Source organism: Trichomycterus rosablanca, chromosome 9 (assembly GCF_030014385.1).
Source record: "Trichomycterus rosablanca isolate fTriRos1 chromosome 9, fTriRos1.hap1, whole genome shotgun sequence".
Classification (NCBI taxonomy): Eukaryota; Metazoa; Chordata; class Actinopteri; order Siluriformes; family Trichomycteridae; genus Trichomycterus; species Trichomycterus rosablanca.
In genome coordinates this window covers 4831977-4852332 of record NC_085996.1, presented here as the reverse complement: position 1 = coordinate 4852332, position 20356 = coordinate 4831977, and the positions used below count along the sequence as shown (strand labels likewise).

Below are 20356 nucleotides of genomic sequence, written 5' to 3'. Positions count from 1 at the left end.
CGGCCTGCCTGCAGTCCAAATCAAAAATCAAATATATGTGGTGAGTTATAAAGTGCAAAATACGACAACAGGGCCAAAAATTTGTTCTAAAACTGGTTCAAATGGTCCCATTAGTTCATTATTATTATTATTTGTTGTTAAGATAAAAAGTGAATGGGCACAAATTTCCACAAACGCACTCCGAAATCTTGTAGTCAGCCTTCCCAGAGGAGTAGAGGCTGTTATAGCGGCAGACTCTGTAGTAACATCCATGGTGTTGGAACAGCGTGTATAACAAACACACGCTCAAGTGTCCACATACTTTCAATTCATTTCACTTTTACACTTTGGAGCTGCTGTATCCTGGTCAGGGTCACGGTGGATCCAGTTTCCCAGGAATCACTGAGAATAATGCAGCAACCAGGCCAAACAGGAAAACAGGACGCCAACCATGTCTGTACGTAGATTGTAACCTAGAGGTTAAGGCACCAGACTAGCAATCCAAAGGTTACTGGTTCAAGCCCCACCAATGCCAGGTTGACACTGTTGGGCCCTTAAACAAGGCCCTTAACTGCTTAGAGAGTATACTGTCACAGTAATGCAGCTCACTTTGGATGAAAGTAAATGTCAATACACAAGGGTTCGAACCCCGGATCCCAGCAGGAGTGTGTTAGCGGGATCTAGCGCTGCGCCACCCAGGAGAATTAACGTTGCACATGAAGGATATTTAATTTAATCTATAAACATCGGAAGTCTGAAGTCCGGCCTTGACATAAGAACCCCCAACAAGTCCGACTTCCCTCAGATCCCGTCCATGTACGGAGGGAATTCCTTTCCTATCGTTACCCTCCAGGGTTCGACTCCACCGCCGGAGTCTTCAGGACAGATATACGGCCGCGCTGACGGATGAACAGCGCCCCCTGTCGCCCCCCTGGAATCGAATCGCCTCATTCCTGCCCCGGCGCTACAGCACCGAGAACTCTCAATGAACTTTTACTGCTCGGGCTACAAATTACACGGGACAGCTACGACCGTTCAGGCACAAACGGGCGGAAAAAACACCAATCAAACCCGACGTCCAGGTCGACGGTTTTAACACGACGCTTCAGTACGTGCTGCAATAACGTGCGCACATTCCAGAAGAATGAACAGTAGCTGATGGACTCTTCAGCTCATAGTGAAGCTCGGATTAGGATCCCTGCCTCAATGTGCATTCGTTTTATCCCAGAAATGAGCTCACATCACTTTTATTTAATAATATAAGTAATAATTATACACCACATGGCTGAAAGTACTTGGACACATGACCATAAGCTTAACAGACAGATCCCATTCCAAAAACAAATGCTTTTTGCATAGGTACACAGTCATAGTGGAAGAAAAGTGACCTTCCCTAAACTGCTGCAAAGTCAGAAGCATATCATTTCCTTTTTTAAAAACACTGTGTGACTAAAACACATGAATCCAACAATTAGAAGGGGCGTCCGGATACTTTTGTCCTTATACTGTTCACAAAGGGAAACACTGAACACAAGGCAGTAAATGTGAAGCAATTTCTTGACTAGTAATCAGAAGGTTGCTGGTTTAAACCCCACCACTGCCAGTTTGCCACTGTTGGACCCTTGAGCAAGGCTTTTAACCCTAAACCTAAAATGTATAATGAAACACCCTGGACAGGGTGCCAATCCTCCCAATCCACCCCCTATTCTTGCTCAGATATAGCCAATCAGTGTGTGTCTGTGTAGACGCTCAGCTGGCTGACAGCACAGCCAATATTCAGACCCATAACTATTTACTATAATGAAACAGCACTAAGTAATAATTCTCACCAGATATCAGAGTATTAATATAAGCACAAGCTTCCAAACACCTTCCGCTCCGATAAATAAAAGTGAACCTAACGGACCCAGAGGAGCGCCGAAGGTGTAGCGCGTGCCCCCGCCCGTACGACCTGCTGAACAGATTCCTACCTCCGCTTACTTACTATTATAGTACCGCAGCCGCGGGAGGATCAGAATTTCAGCTAAATTCATAATAAAACAGAAACAGGCTCATGTCAAAATAAAAAATGAATAAATAAATAAAAAGGATCAGCCAGGATCAGAGAGGATCAGCTTAATTCAGGCTGTTCATTTTTTCTACAGAGGGACAGAAGAAAAACCTCAATGGAACCAACGTACAGAACCGCATGTGAAACCTGAGCTGTATTTTAGTGCTCATTCAGCCAGAAAAAATGTGATAATGAGCGACTTTTGGTTTGTGGTCATGTGGAATTTATTTGGTTAACTTTCTTTAAAAATATTGTTTATATTTTTGTCATTTTTTACATATTCTTACTTTCTACTTTGTAATATACTGTATGTGTACATGTGTAAACACTTTGTATTTTTATTTTTATATTCTTGAAAGCTGCTGTAACACTGCAAATTACCCCCCATGGGATAATAAAAGGCTATCTTATCTTATCTTATCTTATCTTATTTTATCTTAATGTGGTTTTGATTCTGATTAGTGAGAAGTAAAAATAAACGCAGCATTACAGATGAAGTTTTGCACATTTAAGGATTTTAATTTGAAAGCTTGCATTTTTCTTAACTATATTATATATAACATATAGAAAAGTGCCCAAAAATGTGGACACTCTTTAATCCTGTATAGATCTATGGACTTCAACTTTTCATCTCTTGATCTTTGATATTTAAATGTGTCTACATTTATTATTACAATAAATTTTAAACAGGTTTTACTTTTTTTTTTTAAGTGAATTACATTTTTTTGGCTTCCTCTGTGTGTATAAAATTATATCACAGAGTAGAACTTATTCCACAGTACAGACTCAGGGTGGATCTCAACCCTGTTCTAATAAACCTGGCTTCAAAGAACTGAAGTAGCTTTTAAGCTCCTTCTTTCAACACTTTGATTAAGATATATACGTGTGTGTGTGTGTGTGTGTGTGTGTGTGTGTCATAAGTGCACAGCCTTAAAACTTGTGTGTTCTTAATGCACAAAGATTCTAATTCAGTCTTATTAGTAAAGCTGAAGGATTTTTTACTGAATCAAACACGACTGTTTTTTATAGGATTTAATTAAACTTTGTGTGTTTTTATTGACGCCTCGTCAGAGTTAAACGAGCCTAAAGGAGCTTAATGAGGCACCAGTTTAACACTTTATACTGGTGGGTGCAATACTGGGATTCATCTTGCACGCTCTCTATTAAAATCTAATCACAGCTAATTCTTTCAAGGTTTATTTCTGGCTTGAATACAAAAGCGAGTTAAAATGAGAAGATTTCTTGTTTGTAAATGTAAAATTAGTGTTTAGATTAATATTAAGGCTCCTAAACCTGTATTAAAACTCATTAATTTAATGATAGATTACCTGTACAGTAATAAAACACAAGGTATATTAAACAAAAGTAGCATTAGAGGTGTAATATTATCTCCATACGTTATTAACCTATTATTACAGAGTAATAAAGCTTCTACATTACATCTGATTCATATTTCAGTATTAAATAATCCACGGAAACTTTACAGCAGCAAAACTTTCCTCTAATGATCCAGCAGCCTCATTCTCATCGAGCTCTACAAGTTCGATCATGTTCTGCTCTTACCTTCCAATCCCGAATAGTTTCCCAATAAAGAAAAGACTCCTAGATCACAGAAATAGGTCTGAGCCCAGGCGGAGTGGTGCACGCTCCCGTCTGCCCCAGGTTCGGTTCGGACCTGATCTCTCCGCACGCAGAGCCGGACTGATGAAGGAGAAGCAGCAGCGGGAGGAGGAGGAGGAGACGGAGGAAGAGGAGGAAGATCCGCTCTCCAAATGGACCAGGGTCTGTCCCCGGGCTGCTACTTAACGGGGGGGCGGGGACGCTGGGTGTGTAAGACAAAACTCTTACGACATCACCATCCTCATTCAGAGCCGCCGCCGCTGCTGCTGCTGCTGCTGCTGGGAGGAATTTACACCGCTGGAAACTTCCCTTTGATGGGGATGGAGCTCGTCCATCAGAGGCGCTCAGGAATGAAGGCTGGGGGTTTTAGACACACACACACATAAAGTCGCCATGCACATGGAAAGTCACACACAAACACGTTAATAAATCTTCAGCATCCATAAAAACAGTGTAAACAGTTGAGCTGAGGGGAAAATAATTTTACAGAAGCTGCACAGCGGTAAATCACACGAGCCCACGACTCCTGGGATCCAGGGTTCGACTCCCCAGTGGCATAATCGGACGTGTCTGGGGGAGGGGTGGACATGGACCTGTTATAAATTGGCATAAATTGGCATCCTGTTCAGGGTGTTACTGCATTGCACATAGCACATAGGGACCCACCACGACCATGACCAGGATAAAAGTTGAACAAATATCATCAAAGTCTGTGTAAAAATATACACAAAGACTAAAAATATATGAAACTGATTGACACCTGGCAGCATGTCGGCACTGTATATAGTGTAGGTTAAGCACAGCTGCATGGTTCAGGGTTGAGCCCGTGCCTCCGGTTACTGTTTACCTTATACGTTATATATGTTTATATATATTTTCTCTGCATACATTGATCTGCTCCAACATGCCAGTAGGTGCATCGCCAAAATGCCTTTAAATTCCCCCAGCTGTAAAACACAGTGAAAATGTTCATGAGTGTGTGATGCCTGATCCTGCTCATGGTGTATTTTCATGTTATATGAACACACCGTGGGAGGACACCGGAGCTTCCGGAGGAAACCCAGGCAGACATCGGGAGAACATGCAAACTCCACACAGAAAGGACCCTGTCTGTCCGGCTGGGGAATAGAACCCAGTCTCTTCTGGCTGTGAGACGACAGTGCTCCCCACTGCACCATTTATGTACTAAATAAATAAATAGAAAGTTTATCACAGTTTTATTTTAGTAGTCCAGCCGTTTCCCATTACTGACTTGTTAAATGTATTTGTTGATACATGTCGCCCCCTAGTGACCGTACAGAAACTCACGCCACATCCTGCAAACTGTAAGAATTCAAAATTAAAGGTAAAAATTAGAAAATGATGTGGTTTAACATATTTTCAATCTCTGGTCCGTCTGGAAAGCAGGGTCAGGGTTTGCTTGAAGTAAGGTTCCACCCGAACGGTTACTTAGGAGCAAGCACAATAAAGAAGCAGCAAAGAGTGGAGTCTGTTATAGCTGCAAAGAGAAAGCAACTCCATATTAATGCACATGGGTTTGGAATGGAATCTCCACCAAACTAATAATCAGCTGTCCACATGCATTTGGCTATAACTGGTTTGGATGTGAACATGAACTGCATCGTACCTATATAAGCAAGTGGTGCACTAATCAAAGTGTTGCACTATTTTCCTCCCATCGTTGTCATTAAGGGGTTTAAGAACCCCACCAACACTGCTGCACCTAATACACTATATATATTGGAACATCACTTGGATTTGTGGTTCTTGCATTGCTTAGAGTGGTCCACCACTCAATGGGGATCCTATGGTTGCCCCTTTCAGTTGATAAATGGCATAGAAGGGTGAGTGACAAAGTGTACAGAGCAACAGATGGACTACAGTCAGTAATTGTATACCCACAAACAAGTCACATCTGTATAGTAGGTGTAGCTTACAAACTAATCAATGAATTTACGTGTCCTCAAGTATTCCTAATAAAGTGCTAGATAAGTGTATGTGTAATACAAATACTACAGGTATATATTATACACACGAAACAAAATAAAAGCTTAAATATTATATAAACAAAAATATAAAGTTGTTTATTAGCTGTTATATGTTCCTTCTAGAAGTAGAGCACACGTGTATGAGTTACTGAAGGACTAGAAGAAAGGAAAGGTATGTTTTGCATAAATTAAACACCGAAATCTTACTATTTGTTGTTTAAAATATTTACCAAAGTTTAAGTATTTTAATAAATATTCTAATTTACCTTTAGCTTTGCTACTTCGAATGGCTTGATTTTTGGATTGTATTCCAAATAACTACATACTTAATACAAAATGCACTAAGTAGGCTCTAAAAGCCGCTATTTTAATCCCTATGTAGTGCACTTGTGTGTATTTTATGAGGGGATTTGAAATTTAACCATATTCAAACGTGCTTGTTAATTTGTTTGGACGTATTTCAAATCACTGCACACTGAATACGAAGTACGCTAATCATGGAACAGGAATAATAACTAACCCTATGTAGTGCACTCATGTAGGGAACTTGAAGTTGGTGCTGCTGGTATGAGTGGATCAGACACAGCAGCGCTGCTGGAGTTTTTAAAGCCTCACTGTCACTGCTGGACTGAGAATAGTCCACCAACCAAAAACATCCAGCCGACAGCGCCCCGTGGGCAGCGTCCTGTGACCACTGATGAAGGTCTAGAAGATGACCGACTCAAACAGCAGCAATAGATGAGCGATCGTCTCTGACTTTACATCTACAAGGTGGACCGACTAGGTAGGAGTGTCTAATAGAGTGGACAGTGAGTGGACACGGTGTTTAAAAACTCCAGCAGCGCTGCTGTGTCTGATCCACTCATACCAGCACAACACACACTAACACACCAGCACCATGTCAGTGTCACTGCAGTGCTGAGAATCATCCACCACCTAAATAATACAATACGCAAAGAAACAGGAGTGAGTTTTTACTTTGAAGAGCGGCGATGCCGATTACGGTCGGCTGTTACTGGCTTTCAGTTAATTCGAAGTGCAAAACCAGCACATAAATAAATAAACAAATCTGTTCGCAATGATTTTTGTTCTGATCAGGGGAAAACCAAGTGGATTAGAAACACTGATCATCCCAAACACATCATTTTTCAACCATTTTGTCCTGGTCAGGGTTGCTGCAGGTCTGGGTTTCACCAGGAAACACTGGGCACAAGGCAGTAACACCCCAAACTAGGGCTGGGCGGTATGGCCAAAAATTTGCATCACAGTATTATTTAGAATTCTGACGGTTTCACAGTATTTTTTTTTTTATTCATTTTTTTGTATCACTTGGATTTTATATAGGTCTTTGGCTTATTCTTTTTTTCATTTCATCATGTGTGTATATATAATGGAGGTTTTGAGTTTTGCTTGGCCCAACAAAATGACTCAATATATGTAAGTATGAATATGCATGCAACAGTTACAGAATGTAAACAATTCTTATTGTGCAAACTGCAACATAAACAGAACGTTGATGCCAAAAACCATAAAATTTTATTATGTAAGTATTATACAATTCCCTTAGTTCTCCCAGTATAACTGTTACACTGTTGTATACACGAATTCCCACCCTGTATTGTTTAGTTTTTAAATGCAGATAAAGCAAATATATGCACTACAAATGTACAAATACAAAAAGTCAGAACAGGCGACGCGGTGTCATTATTTTTTCTTTCTTCTCAAAACTCAATTTCTGCTTGTAAGTTATCTGATTTTTAATCTTGAAACGAAATACGTGGACCTAAATGCTGCCCACATGCTGCCTGTGTTTGAAGTCTACAGCGACTGTATAAACTATGCCACGGGATAGCGGTGTATGAAAAATTCATACCGTATGAACGATTGAAGCCGGTATACCGAACGTACCATCATACCGCCCAGCACTACCCCAAACAGAGCGCCAATCCGTCACATGGCTTCACCGACCATCCATATCCCTCTTATTTTCTGTTACTGCGTTGGTGTTAGTTAGCACACGTGTACATGTTATGAACCAGGCTTTTATTTTAACGTCACTCATTGTACAGGCGGATATTTTGTTAGTGTGAACTGCATCAAACAGCTTCTACTTTCAGCTGACTCTGGTTGCTGCGCCTAAAATTCTGACACAGCGTTTGATGGAACAAAGAGGAATCAAGAGGGATTCAGGACGTAACGTCATTATTCATGACACTGGACCATGATTTTATAAGCAGGTATAGATTCAGCATCACATGGATGGTGCGTTTGTCTATACACCGGAACACTGAGCAACAAAGAATAAAAACAACAGATTCAGCAGGTCATGGAGACGGATTTTATTGTCCACAGCTACATACGTGTAGATTGGTCCCACAATGAAAATAATAAATATACATCCTTTTTACTCCTTACAAAATGACGTCCAGGGGCGGCGATCAGTCCTTCTTTTGTGGAAGTGACGCCTTGACCAGCTCGTACAGTACAAAGGCAGTTCCTGTGAGAGAAACGGTCAGTCAAAGGAACGAAGCTGAACGTGTTCATCAGAATTTTCTTATTTAGTCTAACATATACTCTCATTGTATACATTTTATACTCCGTCTGAACTCAGTGTCCAAAGACCAGAGCAGTCAGCGATTTACGATACATAGTTTGCAGGCGTGTGCATGATGGTAGGATAAAACTTGGCTGATCAAAGCCCCAGTGGTGGGATAAAACTTAGCCAATACAGGATGCAAACCAAATTTGGTAAGGGGTAGGTGTTACATTGCTGTGTTAAACTGGAACCAATAATACGCTTAGTCTTTTATTATATGCATCCTTCAGATATTTGCTCGTCTGGTTTTGTAGCACTCTCGGTGCTCTTGAGCTCTTCAGGTGCTTGATAATAATTCATTGATAGAGAGCTCGGGTGTTCAGCCAATCACGCTCCACCCCCAGACACGGCCGATAGCGCTGCCGAGATTCGAACCACGGATCTCAGTGGGCATGACAGTGGGGACCACCCAGAGATCTATACAGATTCAATTCAGCATTCGTTAATTTAAAAAAATACAAGCACGTGTCCATGTTTGAGCACGAGCTTCATACAGTTGTTAAGATCATGCGAGTCTGTTGGGTAATAAACCAGTAAAACCAGCCTCGGTGTATTCCGTATTTACATGCACTTCCTAATAACACTGCAGAGCTTGTACACCACATACCCAAGACTGTGAGGCCCATTGTGGCGCGGTACAAAATAGCATCGCCTGCTCCACCCTTCAGGTGCACCGGTATCTCATTATTCTCCTGAAATAATAAACAAACACAGACCATGTTTCAGACATTAGGGCACAAAACCACAAAGTTAACTTGTAATTTAGAGCAGTGTATCTCAACCTTTTTTCAGTCACGGCACCCCATTAAAAGTATTCAAAATCTCGAGTCACCCCAGTCTAAAATGTATTAAAAAACTTACACTGCATCCCTCGGACTGCTAACACACAAAAACACTACAGGGAAGAGACGTACTGTGGTTGTATTGCATTAAGTTTTACAAAAATCCTCTCTTGTGCAGAGATGAGCCCGTGTTTGTTTCTGCTTTAAAACATACGCGTCATGAACCAATCAGATTTAACATCATTAAAGAAGTTTATAGTTTATTTCTCAATTATTTGTCATTATACCACTAGCACTGCTCATCGTCTGCATGGTTTCTCTGTAGCTCGGTTACGGCTCTCAAACTCAAAAGATGCTTTACTGGCATGACAAATAAGGACATTCGTATTGCCAAAGCAAGTTACAGAGAAATAATAAAAATAACAATGAAAAAGAACAAATATATACAAAACAGTTACATGTGCAAAAATAATAAAATATTAATAAAAACAGTGCAATATAATAACAATAAAAATTATAATATTTACATTAATGAGCTCTCTCTGAATGTGTGTGTGTGTGTGTGTGTGTGTGTGTCGCTTGCTCTCTCCGCGATACTGAAATTAATTCCCTCTACTGATGGAAGCGGAATGGTTGAATTACAGCCAATAAGAACAGCACAGAAATATGAATATATATTATAACGGCTCCCAGAGGCGCGACTCGGTTCCTTTTGTTCATTTTAAAGAGCTGTTCAATAGAATCGGATCATGCGCGAACGACCCATCACTATAGGCAACGCACGCAACCCGCGTTGACGTTGTAGCGTGGGGAAAGGGGCGTGTGAGACAAGTTTTGATGTTTGAGGCGGCTAATGGAAGACATTTTCATGATAAGTTGACTTTTTTGTATTTTATTTTTAATTTATTTCTAGAGATGGGACGATCGATCGGCTATGAATCGGTATCGGCCGATTTTTTATCAAAATATGCTATCGGCGATCGGCGATATTTCCTAAAAGTAGCCGATCCGATCGTGTGATATATAAAGATCACGTTAAGTTAACAGCTCAGTGGATTGATCCAGACTTTGAGCTACGAAGCACCAACCATCACATCACCATTCATCAACCATCGTACAGAAACCATCGTGAAAGCTCTTCATGACCTAAAATAACATCATTAACGTTGTGCATCATACATACGATGTAATTTTGCTGATTGTAATATTTACTTTAAAAAGATAATTCGACCCGGTCACATCTGAGTCGATTCTATCAGCACGTTATATAAACTCCTGGTTCACTTTGGTAAATCGTAAGCGGTTCTTACTTGTGATGTAGATGAGAACAGAAAACGTTACAGAGCCAATCAGAGGCAAAAGTTTATTCATTACCAAATTCGTTAGTTCAGGATCATCTGCTGAACTTTTAGCTCCTTAGACGGAACGAGTCTGACTCGGTTACAGATCTGTGGTAATAACAGTGTAATTAAGCTTTTTAATGTAAGAGAGTCACACAGAATGTTCTGTAGTAGCTGGTGTTTATTTAAAACCACGACATTTAATTAATAACAGTAAACACGGAGAGATAACTGAGAAGAGAAACTTACGCTTCACATAAAACGAATCAACTCATGAATCAATGAATCACTTATAGCGATACTGTGAACAAAGCGTCTCTTCTAAAGGCACAAACACACACACACACACACACACACACACACACACACACACACACACACACACACGCTGCTCCGGTTTATCTTCACTGTGAGGCTCTTTTTAAGTTTATTTATTTTATTTACTGCCAATTTTAACTAAATTAAACTAGTAACTGTAGCAGGTTGCACGCAGACTAAATAATCACCCTGTGGGAAGCGAACGTACCAAATCACAACGTCCTCTCCTGCAACAATATGCAATCTGAGGCCATATAGAGCTTAGCGTGGCTGTCTGTACGCGATACGGCTCAGTGTGGGAACCAAACCCTGGCAGGTGATAAGAAGCGGCCTCAGATCGGACACGAGTAGGAGGGGGCGTGTGGTGACTATTGTCGTATCGCTGTTTAATTAGCACTTGGAATGAGCTATCGACTATTTTACTTTATTTATTGAACCTTCTCAGCACCAGAGCTGATGATCAGCGTGATGTTTGGCTGAACTGTTGCTCCTAATAGAGCACATTCGAAGGAAATGATCTGGTTATCATACTTGGAAGAGCTTCTGCTTCAGTGGTACTTTGTTCTCCACCTGCCTGCGAGCGCTGGTCACAAGCGTCCGCCGGGACACCTGATGAAGGGCCTGGAACAAAATAAATACAGAATATTTATTAGGAAAAGGGTCAGGATCACATTTACAATTGACAATATATCAGTGTATTAATGCACGCGCTGGATGTGACCCATCTCATTTCCTTTGTATTTGAGACTGTGGTCACTAAACTTGTTAAACGTTTACACAACCAAATGCAAACTGATTTTAATTGCATTCAACCGGATATTAATGTGATAATACAGTCCAGGAAAATACTGGGCTCCAAAGCGCACGCACACGCACACGCGCACACACACACACACCCCTTTCCCAAGTCATAGCCGATCATCTGTGCAGACACCTGGCTGGCTGATAGCACTGAGATTTAAACCAACCAGTGTCTCATCAGTGGTGGGCATGTGTAACAGACTACACCAATGCCTTCAAAAAATTTCTCTTCACTATTGAAGCACAGTTTAAGGGCTTTGATCCAAGCTCATGTCAGCTTTTATGTTCTGCAGGATCACCTAGGTGTGATGATATAAGAACAGGATTACAGACCATCTCAATTCATCACAATCTGCTTGGAGCTTTAAAACATCTTCCTGACCCTCTCGAAAGTCATTAATAGAGTTCATCAGCTTATATTAAATGTGCAGACTGAAGCACATGGGTGTTCTGATCCCCAGTCAAGCAAGCTTCATATTGCTGGTTTTGAACGAGGGACTTTTATTTTGTACAGCAGCCTCTAAACCCACAGCACACCGGTTCTTAGGTTACATTTCTATTTAAAATAAGGGGACTGCTTGGGTTTTCTCCCCTTATTTTACAAAGAGACCACTGTTCCATGTGTTCTGTATTCATTTATTCATTAATTGGACAGATTAGATATATTTATATGAGCACAAAAAAGACGAGAAATTATATGAGCACAAAGAAATTACGAGCTTACGAATAAGGTCGTCACGGGACAAAGTTCAACAATATTATAGGACATTATGACACTAAAATATTAATTATTATTATTATTATTACAATAATTATTATGTATTTATGAAGATTATAAGAAAATCGACAGATTTAAAATTGTAAAAATTAAATAGAAGTTCAGAATGCATGTAAAGCTTTAGATTTTTACCGTACTTTTAATCTATGTTTAGTACATCAGTGAGTGTTTAGTAAATAAAATAATTATTTTATTGTAATTAATTTAATCAATTAAATCTCGTTCAAACAAACGTTCGTTTGACTTTCAGTTTGAATGGCTGCTGTTGGGAAAGTAAGGGGTTAAGGCTTTGGGAATACATGGCATTATGGGTAATGTATTACATGTGTTGTAGTCGCTGTGTGCTGCAGCTGGGGGCAACACGTGAAACCCTCTCTCGCTCCTTCACTCAGTTCGTATGTTATTTTATTTAACACGGCCGCTCAGTTTTCTTTTTGGCGATATGACCAAGTTGTTTTAATAAACAAAGTGCTTCGAGGTAATCCTGCTTTCGACTCATTTTTTGCGGGGAGAAGTGAACTAAAACGTTGGGTATTACCCCAGAATGGGTGTAATGTAAAACACTGTTCTGGCCCAGGAGCTAATGGATGAACAGCTCCCCTGAGTCATCACGACCACGGTCGGGAGGCGTTAAACAGGAAAGGTAACACTGGGGGCTCGTGTCCGGGATTTTCGCCTGCATTGGTGAGTGAAAGCAGCGTTTTGAAAGTGAGACGGACTGTTAGTAATGTTACGAACCCGAGTGGAAAACAAAATGGCGAGCGGTGTGTGCAATGAGTTTAGGAGCGAGAGAGACGGGATGGCGGCTACCACGGATATAACAGCGCACAAGTTTGAGAATGTAACAACTCGATCAAACCCGTTCACCTCACCGGCAGTTGGAAACGAAAACAAACAGTCACAAATCGCATTCGACGGCTGGTTAAAGCAGTTTATTGACGAAAACGGCAACCGAGTGTGCAACTATAAACCGAGTGAAACCAGCGCATGTGAGCCAGCACAAACAGCTCCACACTCACACCGTGTAATGAGAGAGACGAATCCGTTCAGGACGTGTAAGGACACTGAACTGTGGTGTGATAGTGGAATGGAGTCACAGCTGAGCCAAAATGAAAATGATACTAATTATTACACCCAGTGCTGCTGCAAAAATGCTAACTGTGGAAATGTTTTTCAGCCTGTGATGGAGATATCGTATCCACCGCATGTTAACCCTTTCAGCTCTGCTCAGCACAGGTGTTTCACAGAGAGCACACCTGTTAATGCTAATTACCATCCCGCACCAGGTAGAGTACCAGCTCATCCACCTTTCACTCCAGAAATACCCCGAACTGAAACTCAAGATGCACAGCTACAGGGACAGTGTCGATGTGTCCGGTGTGATGTTAAGCCCACTGGAGTTTATTCTGAAAGTGAACATGTTCTCCTAAAGCATTCAATGTCCAGTTCTCGTGACAGGCGGCCCAGACGTGTGCACTACGACAATTCATCTGACAGCGAGGGTGAGAATGCAGCTCAGAGAGAGAGGATTCCCACACTTCGACCAGGTCAGTTTGATGGTACTGGGTCATGGAAGGAGTTTTTACATCGCTTTGAGAGCTGTGCTGAAGCTAATCATTGGTCAGAAAAGACAATGGCTGTCCAGTTGAGGTTTTGTTTGGTAGGAGCTGCGGGGGCTGTTGTCCACAAAAATCCAAGGTCTTCGCGCTGGAGCTACACGCGCATTGTGGACGAAATAGAAGCTGCATATGGTCCATCATCGGAGCATGCTGCTGCTATAGGCATCGCGCTGAGACAAAGAGTGCGAAAGCCAGGTGAGCCACTACATGTGCTGAGAGATGATATCTATGAAAAAGTGTCTATTGTATATGCAGATCGTTCCGAGGCTGAGCAAGATAGTATCGGTGTGGAGGTGTTTACCAACGCCATGGACGATGCGGGGATGGTCCAGAGACTATTGGAGGAGCGTCCACGCACACTGGCAAGAGCTTATGAGCTTGCTCACAGGTACGAAACTACAAAACGTGCAGCTGCCCATGTCACTCGTCTGATGCAACCTGGTGCGCAGACAACGGACCGTAGAGTGAGAACGGCCGCTGTTCGTGAGCACACCGAACCAGTTGAGGGTGAGAACCAGATAACATCATTTGTAAACTCTTTTCGGAAGCCCCAAAAATCTAGCTCTAGGCCACATAGACCAAAGTCAAGTGAGGATGGAAACATAAATCGGAGCGACGTTATATGCCACAACTGCCAAGGCATTGGACACATGCAGCATAGCTGTCCTTCACCAAGACTGCCAGCTAATTCAAGAGCTAATCCAAGAACTGTTAAGAGCCCAAGTGCACCTACTCGCCTTCATGTTAAAGGTACAGGACCAGAAATGTGCATCCACATGCTAATGTATAATATGGAAGTATGTGCTTTGTTGGACACTGGCGCCAGGAGGAATGTGCTAACCTGGAGATGCTATAATGACATTGGTGATGATGTCAAGCCTCCCTTGCAGTTGTCAGCTGTGGAGTCACTGCAGGGTATTGGTTCTGAAAATGTAGGTGTGTGTGGAGAAGTAAACCTGCCTGTCCAGATTGGCACTCGCACAGTAAATGTTAATTTCGTCGTAGCGGACATCACAGAGAATGCTGAAGCCATCCTTGGTCACCCTTTTCTGGAGCAATCAAAAGCGTATCTTGACTTTGGCAGCAGAAAGATTGTGCTATTTGGGGAACAGGTGCCCTACTTTAACCCACACAACAAACCCAAAGTGCATGTTGTCAGGGTGGCGCGCACAACTGTTCTTGAGTCCGGATGTGAATACATTGTTCCTGGGTATGCGCACTTCCGTGAACCTGTCCGAGGTGATGTCCTGCTGAATCCAACCAAAGGCTTTGTGGAAAAACATTGCCTCCTAGTGGCAAGAGTGGTGGTCGTTGCGCAGCCCAACCAGCGAGTTCCCATCAGGCTGTACAATCCTGGAACAGCTCCAGTAACGGTGAAGAAAGGTGCTATTGCCGGTTTTCTTCAGATTGCCGATGTTGTCCAGCCCCCTCCTAGCGTTCGATCTGCTGAGCCACTCCAAGCTAGTCGTAGCTTTCCAGTTGTTCCTCCCCACTTGCAATCATTGTATAAAGAAAGTGCCGCTGCGTTGAGGGCTGATGAACGTCGCGGGTTGGCCCAACTTCTCAGTGCCTATGGTGATGTGTTTTCTACCGGACCGACTGACCTTGGTTGCACCAGTCTTGTCCAGCATGACATCCAGATCTTGCCAGGCCCGCCAGTGAAACAACAGCCCCGACGAATGGCCTTTGAGAAACAGATCGAAGCTGATAGGCAGATCCAGCAGAGCCTTGAAGGCGGATTGGCTTCACCAAGCAACAGCAGCTGGGCGTCACCCATAGTATTGGTACGTAAGAAGGACCAGACTTACCGCCTGTGTGTGGACTACAGGGCCCTGAATGCGCGTACTGTAAAAGATGCGTATCCTCTCCCGCGCATCCAAGACACACTCGAGACCCTCTCAACTGCTAAATGGTTCAGCACTCTGGACCTGGCATCCGGTTACTGGCAGGTGGCGCTAACGCCCAGGGCCCGTAGGGCCGCCGCTTTCTGTAGCAGGAAAGGCTTATTCACGTGGAATGTCATGCCTTTCGGGCTTTGCAATGCACCAGCGACGTTCCAGCGTTTGATGGATCGCGTCTTGGCAGGTCTGCAGTGGGAGACATGTCTTGTGTATCTGGACGACATTATAGTGCTGGGAAAAGACGTCCCGGAAATGCTTCAACGCCTTTCTCAAGTGTTCGACCGGCTCCTCCAAGCCAACTTGAAGTTAAAACCAGCTAAGTGCTGCCTTTTCCGTCGCCAAGTAGCTTATTTGGGTCACATCGTCTCTGCACAAGGGATAGCCACAGATCCAGAAAAGGTCCAGAAAGTCCAGCAGTGGCCTGAGCCTACTTGTGTAACCGAAGTTCGTCAGTTCGTAGGCCTTGCTGCATACTATCGACGATTTGTACAGGATTTCGCAGCTATAGCCAAGCCTCTCCACGAGCTCACCAAAAAGAATGTTCGCTTCCGGTGGACACCGGAATGCAGAGATGCTTTTGAGACACTAAAGAGTTTACTTACCACCACACCCGTCCTGGGCTACCCATGCGACAGCGGCGATCTCATTCTCGACACCGACGCCAGTAATTTTGGCATTGGAGCAGTCTTATCCCAAATGCAAAATGGCGCGGAGCGTGTACTAGCTTATGGGAGCCGAAGATTGTCTTCCACCGAACAGAACTACTGCACAACACGGAGAGAATTACTCGCAGTGGTGGAGTTCACCAGACATTTCCGTCAGTACCTTCTTGGAAGACCCTTCATTGTGCGTTCTGACCATAGTAGCCTGCGGTGGCTTGTCAATATGAAGGAACCTGAGGGTCAACTAGCAAGATGGCTAGAAAAACTGGCAGAGTATGACTTCAAAGTTGTGCATCGACCTGGACGTCACCACCACAATGCGGATGTTATGTCACGAAGACCATGTCGACAAACATGCCCTTGCAACATGACAGACCCTGCCGAGGGAAACAGCAAGATCCATCACCAGGGGGTGCAGTGCAATCTTGAACTCCATGGTGATGTTGCTGATCCCCTGGAGCTCAGTGTAGTGGGGGTAGTGGCACGCCCTAGCTCTCAAACCAGACTGTCTGAAGTTGACCCCAAAGCAGATCTGAAATGCCAAACTAGTGTAAATAGCTCCCCGGCAGTGGAGAGTGTGTATGTTGCTGACACCGTACCAACCACGTTGTTTAATGGCTGGACTTTGGAAGACCTATGCATTGCTCAGCAAGCTGACCCTGATATCGCCCCAGTCTGGCGATGGCTGGAGGAAGGAAGTGAGCGCCCCACCTGGGCGGATGCGTCACATTTAGGGCCAGCCACTAAAGCTTATTGGAGCCAGTGGAAGAGACTTTACATGCGAGATGGCGTTCTCTCACGACGCTTCTATTCCACCAACGAGGCTGAGTTCCATCCACAAATCGTTCTACCTCATGTTTTCCGGCAAGATGTTCTGAAGCAGATGCATGATGGTCCAGTGGGTGGACATTTTGGTGTGGAAAGAACTTTGGCGCGGATACAGACACGGTACTACTGGTACCAAATGAGGGAAGATGTCACTCTCTGGTGTCACACCTGTACCAGCTGTGCTGCCAAGGCCCGCCCCTCCAAGAAACTTCAGGCACCTATGGGTACTGTGCGCGTGGGCGTACCAATGGAAAGGATCGCCATTGACCTGATGGGACCGATGAATGAAACTGAACGCCATAATCGCTATATCTTAGTGGCCCAAGATTACTTCACCAAATGGGTGGAAGCCTATCCATTGCCAGATGATCGAGCCGTCACAGTGGCTGAAGTTCTTACTGCCGAGTGGGTGTGTCGCTATGGAGCGCCCCAAACCCTTCACAGTGACCAAGGGTCTAATTTTGAATCGGAAGTCTTCCAAAGGATGTGCGAGCTTCTGGGAATTGAAAAGACCCGTACCACCCCATTTAGACCACAGTCTGATGGACAAGTGGAGCGATTCAATGCCACGCTCCAAAAGATTCTAGCCACCACCTCGGAGCGGTGTCACTGGGATTGGGACCTGATGACTCCGTTGGCCGTCATGGCTTACAGAGCCACCAGGCATAGTTCAACTGGACTGACTCCGAATATGATGCTCTTTGGCAGGGAACTGACAGAACCGATTGACCTTGTGGCTGGATTGCCACCTGATCATAACCGTGCCAAGACACCTCCAGAGTATGTGGCGCAACTTCGAGACAGACTTGAACTCGCTCACAGGATCGCAAGAGAAGCACTGGGTGAGTCTGTCGAGCGTGCAAAGAAACAGTACGACAAGAATGCCCACAAGATCAGTTACAATGTTGGTGACGCAGTATGGCATCTGGTTAAAGGGACTAAACGTGTGCGAAACAAAGTCAGAAAGTTCCTCCCGTCATATGAGGGACCTTACTTCATCTTAGGACAGCTGGACGATCTGGTGTATCGGATTCAGAAAAATCCAAAAGCAAAGGCTAAGGTGGTTCACCACGACAAACTCAAGCCCTACCACTCTCGCACTCCACTGGACACCTCCTGGGTGCGCCAGCATGCTGAGGCGTGGCAACCAGTGGAAGTTTTACCACCTGCTCTTGAGGACGACACCTTGACCTCTCATCTGGATCTGCCCAGCCTGTTCTCAAACCAACCAAGCGGTGACAACACAGACAGCGTTGCTGACCTTCCTTCGTCTGTTCTATCTAGCCCGGTAGGCTCAGTTGATCTTCAGTCTAGTGGGGGTAGCACAGTGCAACAAGGACATACATGGACTGTTAGTAACCCTGTTGTGGGTCCAAGACCCAAAAGAAACATTAAACCACCCAAGAGATTTGGGGACTGGGTAGTCTTTTGAACTGAACTGAAACCAGAACGTTAACTGGGACAAAAAAAAAAAAAAAAGTAAGAAAGTTCTGTTCTGTAAGAAAAAAAAAAGTGTTATAAAAAAAAAATAAAAAGTTAAAAATAATAATACTGAGAAGCATTGTTAACTGTGAACAAAATGCATAGTTGTGTACTTTTGTGCAAACTTTTGGTGGAGTGGCCCGTGTTTTCATTGTAAGACGAAATGTTTAAAATTGTATACATAGGTTTGATTAATATGGGATGTGAGCCATGTTATAGATAATAAGCTGTAAGTATAATAAGAAAGAGTTGTTTTAGGTTGCAAGAACTAACTTCTCATCTTTCAGAAGCAGAAGCAAGCAGGGATTCTCACACACAGAGGAGTGTGTGCATGCTCAGTTTGAACTGTTTAAGCGCTCTAAATACTGGCTCCTCTCCATTCTTTCCTACATTGGATCAAAAGTCATTAACACTGTGCTACCCATCTACCTCATCTACACTCAAGCAGTTAAAAATGGACTATATGGACTGTTTGCCCCGTTAAGTGGAGTAAGATTGCCACAAGAGACTAAAAAGGGGTAACTGAAGGTCTTAAAAGTAATGTCTATGTGTACCATGGAAATTGTGCTGGAGTGGTGTTAGGTTTAATCACCATCCAGAGTGGGGGTAGTGTTGGGAAAGTAAGGGGTTAAGGCTTTGGGAATACATGGCATTATGGGTAATGTATTACATGTGTTGTAGTCGCTGTGTGCTGCAGCTGGGGGCAACACGTGAAACCCTCTCTCGCTCCTTCACTCAGTTCGTATGTTATTTTATTTAACACGGCCGCTCAGTTTTCTTTTTGGCGATATGACCAAGTTGTTTTAATAAACAAAGTGCTTCGAGGTAATCCTGCTTTCGACTCATTTTTTGCGGGGAGAAGTGAACTAAAACGTTGGGTATTACCCCAGAATGGGTGTAATGTAAAACACTGTTCTGGCCCAGGAGCTAATGGATGAACAGCTCCCCTGAGTCATCACGACCACGGTCGGGAGGCGTTAAACAGGAAAGGTAACACTGCGTTTACTTCCTTTACCCTTTATTTATAGTTTTTTTAATGAAAAAAAATATTAGTACGAATTAATACAATTAAAGTGATAAAATAAGTCATAAAAGTAATAATATTATAAATATGTGATTTATTAAAGCTACACATCAAGTTCATTCTGTCCTTCCAGGCCGAGCTAGTTAGCCACCAAGCTAACGCGCTAACAACAAAGTACTAAAGCTTAATTAAACATTTTATTAACCGCATAGATCTTAACATTATTAAATTATAATTCATTTCTACTAACAAATTAATAGCGTTGATATATTTAATATTAAACTCACCACAAGATGCCTGTACATGATCTCTTGCTCCCGGTAGCTACTCCAGCCAAGGACACTGAGACGGAAATGCGGGCTGAATCCCAATCCGCTCTTTGCGCCCTATATAAGCGCACTGTTTAGTGTACTAAAGCAGAGCACTACACATTCTACCTAGTGCACTTTATTTACAACTTGTGTTATTAGGATTGAACCGCTGTGATAGCTAGAGTTAACAGGGAGAGATGTCGCCACTATCAGTTCTGGCGTGGTACAGCAGTTCATTTTTGTTAACCCCTGAATCCTGGTCAGTGTCGAGGCGAGT

At 43.2% G+C, this 20356-nt stretch overlaps 2 protein-coding genes across 2 annotated transcripts in view; both read right to left on the bottom strand.

Annotated features, from left to right (window-relative positions):
- col12a1b (collagen, type XII, alpha 1b) overlaps positions 1 to 3764 on the bottom strand; it is a 119966-nt gene extending 116202 nt beyond the window's left edge. Inside the window, exon 1 of the mRNA XM_063001716.1 lies at positions 3593 to 3764. The gene's annotated coding sequence lies outside the window, so the exon portion shown is untranslated. The remainder of the gene's footprint in view (positions 1 to 3592) is intronic.
- Positions 3765 to 7961: 4197 nt separating this feature from the next.
- On the bottom strand, positions 7962 to 20146 carry LOC134319751 (cytochrome c oxidase subunit 7A2, mitochondrial). The gene is made up of 4 exons (XM_063001002.1): positions 20056 to 20146; positions 11205 to 11294; positions 8841 to 8925; positions 7962 to 8134 (listed from the first exon to the last, which is right to left on the bottom strand). The coding sequence occupies exons 1-4, from the start codon at positions 20071 to 20073 to the stop codon at positions 8076 to 8078; spliced, it is 252 nt and encodes an 83-aa protein (XP_062857072.1). The 5' UTR covers positions 20074 to 20146; the 3' UTR covers positions 7962 to 8075.
- Positions 20147 to 20356: the final 210 nt, after the last annotated feature.